Here is a 16,761-nt window from a genome sequence, read left to right as displayed (position 1 = left end):
CCTGACGTAACAAGCAGATACACTGTGCTGTTAGCTGAGAAAGCGGGTAGCTCCTCTTTCGTTCATGCAAGTGGGAAACAGCATGAAGTGTGTCACGTGAGTGTGAAACGGTATTTCCCTCTCGGTGGAGATGGAGTTAACTCACTGTGTGGTGTATGATCGAGATTTCTTCTGAAGCACCGGCGTAGAGGTGAAGTCACTTCTTCCCTCACTATTGAAGATGAATCCACCTTTTGCAAGAGATTTCTAAAGTACATGTATACAAGGGCTGGGCAGGGAGAATTACTTCAGCTGCCCAGAACATGAACTTCAATCTGCAAGAGTGCTGGAGAAGTTGTCCAGCAATTTCAAAGGGAACAGATACAGAGAATTAATAAAGGTAAATGGATGAAATTGCAGACGTACATAACAGCATGAGATTCTTGTCCCTTGCTTAGCTATAAAAGAATTTTCCCTCACTTAGGTGGCCTCAGGGGGAGACTCAGGCCTCTGTCAGAGGTGGGATATTTAGATATAAGTGGCACGAATAAAGATATTACTATGTATATTATATAGAATATAACTGTAACAATTTAATATATATTAATATTAAATAGTATTGTAATATATTATGTATATTACAGATATTAGGTACTTGCCCTATGTTGGGGAGATTTATTCCTAAATTTTCCTCTATAGTTAATCCTAGCAGCTGCATTTTCTTGTCAAGATGCGTATACTCTTACTGTCAGTTCTGCATAACAGTCTTTAGGCAGATTTGTCTGAGTTATCTCTCAACCTAGGCATAATCTGTGTTTCCAAAATAAGTATTTACTTACTGTTGTATTGCCCTTTGGGTAACGAAACCACAGAATAAGATAAGATGTGTAGCAGAAAGCTAAAGAGCTAAATTAGGGTTCTGGCTTGAATTTCAACTGTGAATCCCGACTCCTGTTAATATAACTTACAAAGTTATTTGTCCTGCATTTCTATTTTAGTTTCTAAAAAGAAAATGAGTTTTCAACTGAGTTAACGAAAAATATGCTACAGGTGAGCTGTATATGCATTTACCAGAGAAAGTCTCTGCCTGGTGCCCAGGCTCCACTCACATCTTAGTGGAAGTGGGATTTATCAGGCATCGATCTGTCTTGATCTCATTTCTGCAGCCCAAAGTGGTGATGTCAGTCCAGCCTCAGTATTACTCCTCCTAACCTGACTGTCATGCAATCCTTATATATGAGGTGGTGACTGCATTTTCCTTGCAACGCAAACTAGACTGTAGACAGGTGACAGAGGAAGCGACGTGATTTCACTATAAAGCAATCAATCTCTACTATGGTTATTCACCGCTTTCCACTTACGGGAAATATTTTGCCCCTTTGCACCACCTGGGAACGCCTGAGAATCTTACCCCACAGTTTATGCCTGCCTTTGCAGTGCGTCCTGGCACCTTCAGAAAAGTGACAGAAAATCCAGTCCATGTGTAATACTTACAGCTTAATTGGTGCAATGCTGTATCATAGACACGCGTGTTTGCTGACACACAGCAGCAGGTTAACAGCCTCCCAGTTCATGCAGATGCTTATTGTGCTCCTTCTCCACAGGGCTGCCTCATTTTAAGTGATGAGTTGAACCACACTTCTCTCGTTCTTGGTGCGAGGCTTTCAGGTGCTACTATTAGAATCTTCAAGCATAATAGTGAGTATTGAAGTTGGAAATATTGAGAAACAGAGTTGTTCACACCTCAAAGGCAAGAATTCTTCCTTTCAACGCTTCCTTTGCTTTCCGTTCCCAGATAATACCTTTGTCCAGACAGAAGGATTAACTGTTCAATATTATGAGTGATTTCTGATGGGGAGAAATTAATAGCGTAATACTCTAATTGCTATTGTGCATGATTTGGGTCATCAGGTTGGACCTTAATTTCAAAATTCGGAGTCTTAATCTCGTTGCTCTCTTTTTGACATGTTGAACGACTGTGTGCTGTCATAAAGGTTTCATTGTTACTGTCACTATAGCCAAAACAGTAAAAACATACTTACAGAAACATACTCCATATTTCCTGCCTCTGTTTCTAGCAGGTTTGGTGCAACCAGTGTTATATTAATGTGGCATTACTTTGAAACGGTTACTCTGAATTCCTAGGGTATACCAAAGATGCAGATGGTTATATTACAAACGTCATCACAAATATTCTTTGAACTATAATTTTAGTATAGAAATCACACATTAACTTTGCAATCATATAATTCTCTTCTAAAATACTCCTGCTTTTAAACTTTTACTTAGTTAACGCTGCTGTGGTTATTGTCAGAGACGTTGTGACTGACTTTGATGACAAGAGCTTGTTCTTTCCCCTTATTCCCCATTGTAACTGCCCATTCTGCCCCCATTGCTGCCACCAGGCAGTGATTGCAACAGAGGTTAAGAAGCTAGAGACGTGGTGAGGAATGAGAAAAGAGGCCTTATCACCTTTGGTAATAGCTAATGCAGTCCCTTCTCTTTATTAAGTGTTGTGTTCAGCCCTGAGGTGAGCAAAAATGAATTATGTATATGCTGTAAAGGGCCTAAGGATCTGTTGGAATGAAGAGTGCGCTATAATTATTATATAAAGTGTTGTTATAATTAATATATATTCATAATTTGGGCAAGAAGCAATTTCTGAAGATCATTCAAGAATTAAAGATCATGTGAAGCCGAATGTTTTTACAGAAGTAATTATTCATAGATTAGCCTGTAGCATACCCCAACTTGAAGTCACTTCCACAAATCTGGATCTGCTAGGCATGGCTGCCATACCAGTCTTTCCTCAACTCTTCCTTAGTTTGTTCCATTCCTTATCCCATTCAAACTTAGGTTTGCATCACATCTTGCAGGATGACCTCTCACTATCCAAATCCAAATGTTCTCAGCCTCTCCACCCATCTATTCTGCGTGCAGCCCAGCTGGTTTGTGTCGCTTCCCACAGAATTTCAAAGAACATTCCAGTTTGAGGAGTGTATTACTCTCAACTGCTAGGGAAGCAGTGAGTGAAGACATCACTTGGAGCTGTCATTCTCGCTTTAAGGAATTTGGTCTCTAACTATCCCCCAATATTTCATTCTGCTCCCAAGAACCTGCTACCTAACCAGCCTCTGCTTGTGCTTATGATAAATTAAAGATGATGTTCTTTTGAATAACGTGTGAACCTAAAAATAATAGTGACCTGTACAAAAGGCACTAATCCAGCACCGGAAAATACAGACAGTCCCTTTAAGGGTCTTGGCAAATATCGGTGGAAGCCCATCCGGGTTTCTTTAGAAAAACTCATTGCTTTCTAGATCAGAGATCTGATTTGCCAAAGTCAGTCAGTCTTGTATGCCAGTTCTGAAACATCACCTTAACTTATTTTCAAAATGAAACTCTGGAAACGTATGCAAATACTGTTTGGAATTTGAGCGTCAGCTTTTGTCATCACAGTTTCGTAAGCCTTGAGTCGTAAGCTTAGTTGCATTTAGAGAGCAGCTCATGTGAAGAAGCTTCACACATTTGTGCTGTCTCTCTTGGCCCAGTGTGAGTCTTTCAGTACGTTAGTTCCATGGTTGGAAAGTTCTTCTGCATATTTCCTTAATCATACCCATGAATTACACATTACCAACAGCTTTTAAAATTACATGTGCAGAAATGTATGTATGTGCCTTTTGGCACGTATGGAGAAAATAAGATGTGCATTGGGGGAGAATAGCAATGGAATGCGTGATCCAGCAGGACTGCCTTTGTAGGATGCACAGTGTCACCCAAAATGAAGTAAACGGCCTCGTTCTATGTGGATCTGTTGGGAAGTTGTGTAATATGAGTCAGTACAGCAAATTAATTAAGGACACACATTACCAAAACCTCCAGCTTCTCTTGGGAGGGTTCTTTTCAGTTAGGCAGGTGCTTGTTTCGTTAGATCAGAGCTGTGTTGCTTATGCTCCCAGCCTATCCTTCTTGCTAGTGTGTGGATATAGAGCATACATACAGGCATGCACACACATGCCCAAATTGTCAGACTATGTTAGTGCTGTCATTGTCATGCCTAGGAACCAGGGAATTAAGCCATTATCCATGTCATGGGGCTTGATGCAAAAGGAAGGTTCCTTATGATGTATTGGCCCTGTGGACGAATAGAAAATTTTGCCCCGGGAGTTACCACTTGAAGATCTTTAATAAGCATTAATTTCAGCATCAGGTAGTAATGTGTTTTGTCTTACTTTTTAAAATCCTCCTCTGTGTTCTAGTCAAAAAAGGCAGTACCATCCACCTCTCCTTTCTAAGGACAGGGGATTGATGTATGTCATGTTATGTAAGGAAATCCACGATCCTTTAAAGAACTTGGTCCTGGGCACCAACCAGAGGATGTTGCTGTGTCAAAGGCTTGGCTAGGGCCTTGAATGAGCAGTTGGGACAATTCTCCAGCAAGGTGCAGAATCAAAGAATAAATCTGAGTCCTATCCCAAAGAGGATTAGGGCTTAATGTGCATTTCATTCTTCCTTGTATGTACGGAGCCAAATGGTGTGCTGGCAGGGGTTGGCTCATCTCCTTTGGAGCTGCGCCCGGTTACAAACACACATACTGTTTGAACCCGGTATGGCTCTACACTAAAGACAATAAAAGAGCTGCCAGGCGGTACCACCACCAGTGCCCGAGACATGCTTTTCGTGCAGGACAATCAGAAATAAATTCCAATCAGGCGGCAGATTTTGAAGTTACCTTTTTGCTATTAGAATGCAGCTTGAGAAGGGAGACCTTTTTTCCGTGCTCCTTCTTGCTTACATCAGCCTCTTTTGAAATGCTGCGTAATACGCTTGATAAAACTGCATATAACATATTTACTTTGGCTCTGACTTCCTTGGTTGCACATGTGTAGAAGAGGCACTGGGAGAAGGGTGAGGTGTGAATGTTTGTTGCAGTTATTATAAATGGTTATCAAAATGAAGAGGAATAATTATGTAACGATGTAGTGAAGCAATGGGACGTTTTCTGAACCAGCTACTTCCTGAATATTATACAAAAAACCTGCACAGCTGTGTGCTAGTAACCTCCCTTCCTAACAAGCTCGGCATTGTAAATCTCTTTCCCCTCCCTGTTTTTTTTCCCCCCTGTTATGGAGAAACTATTTTTAAAAGCAAAATTATAGGAAACTTTCTTCAATGATAATATTTCATAGAACAGAGAGTAAAACTTGCCATTTTAAACTTGCTACTGAAGCACGTTCATCTTTCAAAGGCAATGCTGTAGCTAACACTGTAAAAATGTGTTATTTTATTTCAAAGCATATAATCTGTAAAACTGGATTTATTTGTCATTACACGAAAGTAAATAATTCTGGTTACTTCATTAGTAACCCAAGAAGTAATCTCTACCTATCATCTTAATTATGCATAATGTAATTCTTATTCTTTCAAAAGTTCATGAAATTCTATTTCAATAAGTGGGTAGCTGTGCTGGGCGTTTCACTTTTCACAAAATAATCTGAATGGTTTTTCTGGAGCAGATGAGATCGTTACACCTCTGTTCTTCTCCTAAGTAGAATAAAAGGCATCGGGATGTTTCTCCTTTTTGACAAAACCATTGCACAGGTGTATCAGAAGGTTTTCAAGCCTTAAGGTGAATAGTAGAACAAAAATGTGCTGTGGACCTATAAGTCCATTTTTATTTGGACATGGGAATGTGCCCTGCCACTGAACAGTCCCTTCCTTGTAAACAGACAGGAATTTACAGGCCTGGGCTGAGAGAAACACACGGGCACGCACCTACAGATGATCTACGTGAGAGAAATTTAGGAGAATACTCCATTTCGGCCCTATAACTAAAAACTACTGAACCAGGGCATTCCTTTCCTGTGGGCTCTCATTAGTGCTGTTGCTAGTCTTCACCCTGCCCAGGTCACACCAGTATACCACAGGGTATTTGGCCTTTAAGGGACTTTTTCTGTTCCAGAGACTTGTGAATTTCTGGGGATGCTAGTAGCAAAGCTCAGCTCCCTGGAGCTCCTGCTCTGAGGACAGGGTGTAGGGGAATTTTTAAATTACTTTTTTTTTTTTTTCCTTTGTTTTTCTTTTTTTTTTTCCCTCATTTTAGGACCTGACCAGTCCTAAATTCATGTAGTAGTGTTTTTAGTGGGCTAAAATCATTCTGACGTGCCCATAAAGCATCTGCCTTTTGTCTCCCCTGCTGTGGCGTGGGCACCATTCGAGTTACCATTTCCCAGGCGGTGGATTTGTTTAGGAAGCGAGAAAAGAACTGTGTTTTTACGCTGGAAATGCAGCCAGCAGCATGGCCCAACAACTAGGATGCAGTGGGAAGAAGGTAGGAGGCTAAAATACCTCCCCACCTCTGTGGCGGTAGTGGCCTGACCTTGGCTAGTTTTGTGCCAGAAAGTGTCTGTTATCACCCTTACCAGGCCTGGGTTCCAGGGAGCCTCTCCCACCCTCCCCAGGTCACCAGCATGGAGGTCCTTCAGCTATATGGGGGCTACGCTCTTGGATGTTTTTATTTCCTGGCCCGGGAAGAGACTGACTTATCACCCGCTCTTTTTTATTTCTAAGGCGATCTTTTATTAATATCCCATATTTTACAGCACATTTTCAGAACCTCTGACCTTTATCTTGGTTAAATATTAGCTGAAATCCCTTGACCCTTCCAATAAAACTTGAGAAGCAAAATGAAATAGCTAACCATTAATCAGCTTGTGATTTTTATCAAGGGTTTTCTGTCACACCAATTCTGGGTCTTAGACTGGTACCAGGTGCGGCAGTTTTGGGTCTTGTACTGGTATCAGGGGAGTCTATCTTTGTTTATTCAGTGGACAGATGAGTGTGTTACCGACTAACTACATCCACGTGAATTCTGTTCATATCAGCCTATATAAGAAGGTGTTGTACAAGGCTTAGGACTTGTTTATTCTTTCTAGTTCTACCACATTTTTCCCGTATAGCATCAAGCGACTCAACAGCAGTCATATTTTTAGGTGTAGATTTGCAATTGCATGAGCAGTCTGTGGGAATGTCGTGAATGCGCACGGAAATCGGGCCAAGTGGAAGAAAAATTTCCGGTTCTCTTCATTCACTTCAACGTGCAATCAGAACAAGCGATACGATGAGGAGGGCAGGCAATTGCAAGGCAGAACCAAGCACCTTGTTTAGATGAAAATCTGGCCTCTCATCTCGTACTTGAACCCACATCTGAAATGGGGATCACGGTAGTACACTCCTAGCTCCTCCTTACGCACCTTTTCGGAGCGTTGTGAAAGTAGTAAGGGGGTTTGTGGGTTCTCACAAATCAGGTGAGCGATGACAGAAGTGTGTCATGCAGGTGTGAGCTGTTCAGGTTTCCATACGAAATATAGTTTCCTGCTTGGACGACGGTTGTGAATTTATGTTAATCCAACTCTGGCATTTCTCAGTCTGCTCAGACAAATTAATGCTTTGGAGTTCAGATTTGTGTGCCACGAGGACACCTTAAAGAGAAAACAGCTACCCGGAGGAGTTGTAGTTAACATTGAAAGAACTTTTAGGCAGTGGAAGGCCTTCACTTTTCAGTGCAAATAGATTCTCTAGCAAAAAAAAAAAGAAGAGGAAAGAAGAGGAAAAAAAAAAGAAGAAAAAAGAAGAGGAAAACTATTATTGCATGCCTTTAAGCAAGCGAGCAAATAAAATAAGGGGAAACCAAAGAGATAAATGAACAGGTAAAAATTAATGAAAACTCTCTTTGGTTGCAAAAACCGAAGAGTTTGCAGTGGTTTAGCACAAGATGGTTCCTTTTTTTATTTGTTTTTTCCAAAGGTGGGTGGCCTGTGAATTTAAGAAGGGAGGGCAGTTTTATAGCTATTACAGAGCAGGATGAAAGGCACATAACCCACTAAAGTTTTGTCCTCCTTGAAGCCTCTGGCCACTATCAGAGACAAGATCATTGCACCAGATAGGTGGACCGCAGCCTAATCCAGTTTGGCGTGTATTTCCCTGTGACACATACAGACGCTGCCACAGAGAGGAGACTGGTATATCCTGCTCCTAGCATGCTGTGTCTGCAGTTGCCCTCTCTGATTTGAGAAAGCCATGTCTGACTTGCCAAGTGTGGATAGGAAGCTTTCCTGAGTGAGCGTTCCTTACTTTCACGGGGATTTATATTAATTGAGGGGCAGGGAGGGGATTCTCAGACTGTTCCGGTGGCTGTAGTAATCACCACTCCCACCACCCCATTCCAAACGAAGATATTCAAAGCTGTCATCTCAGGGAAAGGACTTTAAAGATGCTTTTGGTGGACTTTTCAAAGACTAGGGTTTCACTAGAATGAAAACCACTTTCTACAGTCCTACGGTTACTATTTAGATCGACAAAACCCTTGCAGTGGCTTCCCTTTGTTGCTTTAGGGATTTGCAAGGAGGGACAGCATTGGAGCTAGCCACAGAGTCACCCACAAAAGGACAGTGACCAGGAAAGGTACCGGCGGGGGGAGAGCAAGAGAGGACAAGGCAAATGCTGCAGCAGGGGAGAGGTGGTTGCATGGGAGGCTGAGAAGGGACAGGTAGCCCCAGACTCTGTGTGAACTTGCGTGAGAGTGCAAAGTAGGAGAAACTGAAAACGAGAGTGGCAAACACGAGGCGAAGGAAAGAAGGATGTAAGGGTAGTAGTAGCCTGTATATTTTAATTAAAAAAGGATTCAGCTGACATCACACAGGAGATTTCCAGCCCACGCGGAGGAACGGTGATGACATCCCCAGCACTGCAATGTAAGGATGAGGGGTGGAGACGCCGTGTCTCCCTGCAAGGAGGTACTGAGTGTGCCTGGGAGAGGGCAGGGGCCCCTCCAGGAGCCTGGAGTCCCACCTGCACTGGAGGCAGCATGACACACAGCTGCCTGCCCAGGTCCGGGCTCGCTTCAACCCACTGGCAGTTTGTGTTGTTAGTATTTCTGTTGAAGTAACTCTGAAGGAGCCCAAACAGGGATTATGCAAGTCTATATTAAATTCTGAAAAACCCAAGAGATCTGCTGTCCCCGCTTAGGAAACTTTATCCTCCATACCTAGACAATGTACCGTAGGGAGAAGGTGGAAATTGAGACAAGGATAGATTTGATTGTGCTTTGACTAATTAATCTAGTGAAATGCTTAACACCACCTCCCGGGCTGGTGACCGGTTGTTAGCCATTACCACTAAAAAGCCTGGGCTGGTGATGGTCAAACGAGGAAGGACAGTTATTTTCCCCATAACTGGTTATTCAAGATGGACTTGTGCAACTCATCATCTCAATGTCCCAGTGTTTCACAGCCTAACTATATTTAATGGGCAAATAATTTGGTATCCAGAAGTCACCTGGGGTTGCACTGTTGTTTTTCCTGGCATTCAGTATATCCCACTTTCTGCACGGTCCAAGCACAAGCACGTAGACAACACCGCATCTTCACTTTGAATAACAGAGGCGGCCTTTAGGGGGGCAAGATTAAAGGTAACATTTTCTCTTCCTCCCAATTTCCCCCTTCCAAATGAGGCACTACGTGCACAGAGTAAAAAGGTCAGTAACATTTATTTGCACCTAAACAAATTATGTGTTAACTGTTACACACCTAAGAAAGGGTCACACATATATGTTTTTCAGAAGGAGACCTCAAAATGAAAGTGAGATAGCCCTGATCCTGCAAACGAACATGTCCTTAGCCTGTACTTCAGCCGGACTATGTCAGTGTGAAGTCAGACAAGCTCATCCCTCGGAGAGGTTCTTCCCTATCTGCCTTCTCATGTTCCACACTGGAGAGAGGAGCTATTCGCATCCGTGTATTTTTCAAACAGCTCTATTAAACAGACTTGTATATATCTCCTATCCTCTGCTTTTTCCTCTTTCAGTGTTAAAACAACTGGAATCTTCAAGCCATGCTTTTAGCTCGGAGGACTGGGCAAACTGACTTTCCTGAAGTCTAGAAGCAATCTGGACTGACATGTAGAGAAAATATAGAATTGAAAGACCCTGTGTGATTCAGAGGAGGGTTTCAAAGGTCCCAAAAGGATTTAGGTGACAATGACATCCACAGACAAATAATGCAGTGTTAGGAAAGAGGGCGCCCAAATTTTACTTTGAGTGACTAAGTGAGCTTTCTGTCACCCTGGGCAGTCCATTAGTTCTCAGAACTCAGAAGGATTTCTGAATCCTCAAAAGACAAGAGAAGGCGAGCAGCTCTCTTCTATGAAATATGCGCATGCTGCAAATGCTCAGCTGGGTTATAAATTCCCCTCTTAAAGCACCAAGGAACTTTTTTTTCCTTGATTGCCATCTAGTGGAAACCGTGCTGTCTGCATTGCGTTATTCATAACAGCATTTCTCTCTCCGAGCTCATTGAGCCGTGCAGATAATTGTACTATCAAAATGAGGGGCAACGTATTGTGCATGTTTTGTGCTTTGTAAATTATAGCAAGGTCTTGCCTAGGTCAAGAGATTACACGGTAATGTGCAGAGGGGCACAGGTGTTTCTGGGAAATTTGTCTTTCGCCACCATTAGTAAACGGTACTAGCAAGAGGTGGGGTATCAGGATGGAAGGTTCAGGGCATAACCTGGCCATGTCTCAGGTCATAGGTTATTCATGATGGACAGTTGCTGTGCAAAGGGCACAGTTCCAGTCAGGTGGAAACCAAATTATATGTCAATATTAATAAATCTGTGGTGCATTTTCTTCACTTGGGACAATGGTATTTTACAGATTAGCCTTGGTCTATTTTAGAAGGTTATAATGACTGCATTAAAATGTGCGGCTGAAACAGTGGGGCTATATCATGGAAAAATGCCGTTGATTTTCTCAACCCACAATTTGAGCTGATCTGCGGTGTTCCTTGGGGTAGTATGTGTCTCTGTAAGATGTTCTTTGAAAACATTTTGAAATGTCAATCCAGATTCCTGAAAAGTACAAGAATAATTCATTTTGGAGGGTGTTTGTTCATGTGAAGACACCAGAATTTTGTTCAGATTTCAACTCTGCATTGAGAGTCGCATTTGGTCTGATCCTTATTCCTGGGATGTTTCTAACATTGTTCTGGGCCTCCTTATATTGAAGTCTCGCCAGCGCCAAGCCTTTTGGCACCAAATTAGCGGATCCACGCCGCATGTGTGTGCATCCACTTGTCTCTCCCTCTCTCATCGGCAATCTTTCAGTCACTTTCCTTCTTGAGAAGGACAAGATTTCTCTTGCTGCCATGCTGGTGTGCTTCACACAGCCAGATCCAAACCTTTGCTGAAGCAACGCATGTTCCTGAGCCCGTGGTGGTGTTGGAAAGCAACCAAAATGTCATTATTCGGAAGCCTTGAGACATTATGAATATCAGCAACTCATACAGAGAATTGCAGGCAATTAGCCTCAGTACTTAGGCGAAGTGGTTGCCTTTTGCCTTTAAATAAAAACATATGCCAAGAATTTCTAGAAGTTTCCCAGATAAGGTGCATAACTGGAAGCTTTTTGTAACTCTCCTTGTCACGAGATTGCAGGCAGGCAAACTAAATCAGTCATTGGGTCTTGCCTACTAATAAAGGAAGTTTATCTTCAGGCCACATGTTTTTAATGTTGTCTTTTTCCGTATAGGAGAAAATAGTGCCCAGTAGAAAATCAAAAGTTCTTTAGAAAAATCTTTGTTAATGTTTTTCCTAAGTCCTTTTTCTTTTTTTTTTTTTTTAAATAAAGATATTCAGAGCCTTGAGAAGCTGCTGAGGGATGCAATAATATATGGGCAGCCTCGAAGCCGCAGAGCATGGAGAAAAATTATCATCCTCGTGGAGGGCATTTACAGGTATGTTTGTGTTTGAGAAACACGAGTACTCTTTATCATTTCTGAGGACAGAATGATATATTGAGTGAAGCGAACGTTGAATCTAGGTATCTAAGAGAAATCTTAATGAGAGTGGAGGGTACAACAACATTCTGTGATCTTGTAAACATCTTGATTTCCATTACATCGGTCTGAGCCCTGGTGTAACTTGCTCCAGTTAGATCCTGTGCATTGTTCTGAAAGTTGATTTAGCAAATCGCAGTGAAGTGGGGGATGTACAGTGAGAGCAAGACAGATCATCAGCTGGTGCATGTTGTCAGAGATGTGATAAAATTCATGGAGCTATAGCGGGTGAGGAGTTTTGCGAAGTGAGTAAGCTGAGTTTTCTGAAGTTGTTTGTTATGACGGGCAGATCAAAAGACAACTACACAGAACTAATTAAGTTCTGCATGCCCCGTTCTTACCCAGCTATTGGAATCTAAAAACTCAAGCTAAACATAGGCCAAGTGATATCATCACCTTTCCAGTAATTAGTGATGGATCTAATGGACTCTCACTTTAACAGGAAAAACAATTAAAAGACTGGCTTTCAAAGAATTATATAATGGTATTTCATGTAGCCCCAGTCCTTGGAGGAATTTGAATGAGATAAGCGCCTTTGAGAATCCATCAGATAATATCAGCATCAATATTACCATGTAATTATAGAGCATCCTAGTCAGATAGCTCTGGTTCAGTAGTGTGGTGCGTTTTACACCCAACCAGAAAGACAAACCGTCGCTTGAGCTGAGCAGCAAAGCAGAGGCACAAGCCAGGCTCACCATCTTGGGCTTCTTCCTGGCAACCGCTCAAGTTGGGAGAAGGTTGATGGGGAGGCAGCCATGGGGCTGGTGGACAGCAAGGACCTAGAGGAAGAGGAGGGAAGGGTTGAAGAAGCAGGGATCTGGACAGTAAGAGGGTTTACAGGGATCTAGGCAAGGCTACTGTGGGGATGGCAAGAGAGGGGAGCAGTAGGAGAAGGATAATTTTGGGAGTAGTGACACCCACACCGGAGAGAAGGGAACCAAAACCACTGATTCACAGGACGTGACATGGTTTATGAAAGCAACATTAAACTTTATACGTAGGGATCATATCATGTGTTGCTGAAATACAGACAGTCTGGATGGACAGTCATTTATGCCATTTTATTGAGAAATGGTGGCACAGTTGAGCTGATTAGCTTTTTTCATGAGGAATCTTTTACGATCTCATGTCATCACAACTTCATAGTTGTCAGTGCTTTCTTTTTATCTAACATTTTCCATCTGCAAATAGAACAAATCAGTCCTTATCTAAACACCTGTCACTCAGAGCTGAAACAGGTCGGCAGCAGATCAGCTGATCCAAAACAGGCTGAACGTCCCCTTTCAACCAGAATAAACAGAGCAAAACTGCAAATAAACATAGCTTGGCACTACTAAAAGAAAGCTCAGATTTAAGGACTTTGATCATGCAGAACTTAAGTGGACCACCAACATTTTACTGACAAATATTCCCATCGGTCACATGGCCTGCAGAAAATGCTCCAGCTGCTGAGCTTTGTTCACTTTTAAATCCTTTACCCTGGATATTGACCACTAGGGAGCAAGAAGGTAGACTGGTGGCACAGAAGCATATATCCGTCCAAGCAGTGAGACCAACCCACTGTCAGATATTTGCAACTATAATAACTATATTTCCAGATGGATATTTGATATAGAGTTCTCTTTTCCTCTAGTTGTGGAGTTCGTTTGCAAAGGAGATTTCGTTCTCAAAAGTTGGAAGAACCTTAAAATAAAAATAATAAAAAAAATAAAATAAAAAACAAACATGTTAAAAGTCAGAGAACCTCACTAAAAAGGAACCGGAAAGGGTTAGCCCCATAAGGGCTAAATAATGTTAGGACCACTCTCATGCCCTGAGTGTCTGTGCTTCTGAAAGGCACAAAGTAAAAGAAAAACAAAGCTCAGGTCTCTCATAGCCTCTCCTTGGAAACTAGCCCCAGCAGTAGCTAGGTTGGTCGCTTAGTTGTTTTCATAGTCTAAGCAGATCAGAAATGGAAGGTTGTGGTTTGGTTGCAAAGCAAGCCTGCTCTGACTTGAGGGAGAATCCCACCACGCCCCACTGTGTTGTATCCCTGCCATCGCTGCCAACCCGAGATGCACGCAGCTGATCTGCCCTTGCTGGGAACGGGCTCGCAGGCCGTGTAGTCTAATCCAGTAAGTAGCTAATAACATTTCATATGCAAAAGAAAAGCTGGAGAAAGACATATTAGAAATACTCGTACTTTTTTTGTGCGTGTGTTCTTTCCTTTCTTGGCCCGTGATTTTTGAAAGAGACTAAAATTTTCCAACCCCATATTGGCTAATGTTAGTTTTCTTGAAGACGTGCCAGATGCCAAATTAACATTCAGCTAGAGGGTTTGAGAGGAGGTAGAGTGTTGTTAATGTATTCTTCTTATAATAGTTAATGCTGCTTTTTTTTTTACTATTTTTCCCCTTAACGGACTTAAGTTATACTTCAGGGACAACTAGTACAGAATTTAAATCACTTGGTCAGAGCCATTCTCCAAGTTAAAATATCTTGACTTGCAAGTTTGGCTTGGCAAATTTTTACAGAAATGCTTTTTCCAGAGATGCAAAAGAAACACTAAGCTTTCCTTCTTTAAAAAAATATTGTTATATGGGACACCATAGACTTAGTATGATGAAGTTGATGGTATGGAAAAAAAGTTTGCCTTCTTTTTCCATTAGGAGTATGTTAAAGTGTTTACACTGCGCATAGGCCTGGACTTACCAGCTGGCAAAATTTGAAAAGGGTCATTGTTAGCCAACATGAGCATTTCTGGAAATCAGACTTGTGTTTGAAACCATAAGCTGCAGATTTTGGTTGGTTACAACTGGAGGCAGAATTGGCCCCTTGAGTTGGGAAACACTCGAGCTACGTGTCAAATAAATAGCAATAAGTATACGTTTGTTTGCTTTTTAATGTCTCTGTTATCTTAAAAAGAAAAAAAAATCATCAGAAGTAAAAGTAACTGCTAGTGAAAGCTGGTTCTTAACTTGGACTAGCCTAGGAGCAAATATATTCCATTTGCACTCCAACCTGAGAGAGACCATCTAGCCATCAATCTTCAGTACAAAAAGCATGAACAGGATTTGGCAGTGTCCAGGGCACAAGTTAAACTGACTTGCTAAATCATATTTCTATTATTTAAATTCCAGCTTATGTTTTCCTTGGCTTCTACCATTTCCAGTTCAGGATTAATCAGTAACTATGTTCTTACATGGTTTGTGGTAGGCTTCTGCTCTCTTGCACGCGTGTTTACCTAGGAGTCAGATAGGCCAAGGCCCAGGGCAGGAGTTATGGGGCACCAGAAACTGATCAAAATAGGTTGTTTCTCATTTGATTTTTTCCCTGCTTCTATTTTCCCTTCCAGCTCAGAAAATAGCTCTCTGATCAGTTAGATATTGCCCAGTGCCTTTTCACGTGCGTTAGAAGTTCCCTGGGATTCAATGCCAATACTGTAGGAAATTTATCAGGTTATTTTTTATTTCCTGGGATTAAGTGACCGGACTTCCAGAAAAGAATGGGGTAACATTTAATGTCTTTGGCCAGGGACCAGCTTTAAAGGTTAACATTTCTATCGTTGCAGTGTATTTGAGGTTGTATTTGAGGACGGGGTTGGAAGGTTTCCTTAAAACCATTGCTCTAAAGTACAAAACAGATATTGTTGTATGAACATGCAAGGTTTATGTGACAAAACAATACCTAAAGTAAATATTAAAATAGAATGCATACATCTTGGGAGTAACAGGTCAGGAAAGGAGGGATTTTCACAATTACAAACTAGCCTGAAAGGGATACAGATAAAGTTTTCAGATGTTGAAAGGATAAAGGTAATATAAGGCATGTTTCGAGATGTTGAGTGATGCAGTTATGAAGAAGATAATAGGTTGAATAGCGGTAAATTAATTTTCTTGACAGAAAAAAAATTTGAAACTGTGGTACCATAGGGTGTAGGAAAACACTTTCCCTGAGAAGTTTCAAATAAACTGGACAAAAATTGCCAGTATCCCGTCAAGAGCGAGCCTGTGTTCCAAGCGAAGTGACCAGCACAAGTGCACACCTCCTGTCTCTCAAAGCACTTGGCTCCACAATTCATCAGCTGCATCAGGAAGAATCTCAGTGGTTTGGTAGGGATCGAATCAAGCTTCAAAATTCAGTGATGCCTAAATTTTGGATTCTCTCCTCACATCTGGAAGTAGATTCAAACTGAGTGTGTACTGAAGCAAGCTTTTGTGCCCACCCGCCGAACAAGGGAGATGAGGGTCAGCTAGAAGCTTTGTATCCCTGCCACAAAGCTAGTAGTTTTTGCTACAAGACAGGATGTAATACCACGTAATGAGAACGTCTGGCCTGGGCAGTGCCAGCTTCTGTTTTTCTGTATCCAGCTTTTTCAGTGTGCCCTGTGTGCTTGAGCAGATCTGGAAACGGATCAATAGCTTTGTAAAAGTGACACAACCAGCCTGAGACAGAATGATTACAGTTCATTTCTGGCTTTCTGCTTCAAACTCAGACGACATCAATATTTACTGAAGGATTCAGTAGACTTTCCATTTGGGCTACCCCGAGGGGTTATGTGAAGTGAGCTTTACCTTGGAGCAGTTCTAAACAGGGCGGTGTTCATATCACAAACCATCTCCCAGGGTCAAAAGAGAGACCAAGAACAGAGTAGGCAGCAAAACAGCTCTCCTCCCTGCCATCAGGAGGGCTGAGATGGTAGCAGAGAAAATGTACACGAAACCAGAAGCACTTTATCTACTCCGTGGACGTTTCAAGGCCGTGTTAGGATCTCTGTCAACTGTTGTAACATTTATGTCAGCTAGCATCTTTCAAGAGCAGTAAATCAACGCTGAAACTGAACACAAGTGCTTTGTTTTGCTAAACCGCTTAGAGTTTGAAGATAAATCTCTTACTCATACTAGGAA

The 16,761-nt window shown here is 41.9% G+C and overlaps 1 protein-coding gene across 1 annotated transcript in view; it reads left to right on the top strand.

Moving 5' to 3' along the window:
- Positions 1 to 16,761, top strand: part of SPTLC3 (serine palmitoyltransferase long chain base subunit 3) — an 84,062-nt gene that overhangs the window by 45,593 nt on the left and 21,708 nt on the right. Inside the window, exons 6-7 of the mRNA XM_074578192.1 lie at positions 1,584 to 1,677; positions 11,665 to 11,770. Of these exons, the coding sequence (XP_074434293.1) occupies positions 1,584 to 1,677; positions 11,665 to 11,770 (200 nt within the window). The remainder of the gene's footprint in view (positions 1 to 1,583; positions 1,678 to 11,664; positions 11,771 to 16,761) is intronic.

This window comes from Larus michahellis, chromosome 3 (genome assembly GCF_964199755.1).
Source record: "Larus michahellis chromosome 3, bLarMic1.1, whole genome shotgun sequence".
In the NCBI taxonomy this organism is placed as follows: Eukaryota; Metazoa; Chordata; class Aves; order Charadriiformes; family Laridae; genus Larus; species Larus michahellis.
The sequence above is the reverse complement of the archived record's forward strand: the minus strand, read 5'-3'. Positions and strand labels throughout refer to the sequence as shown.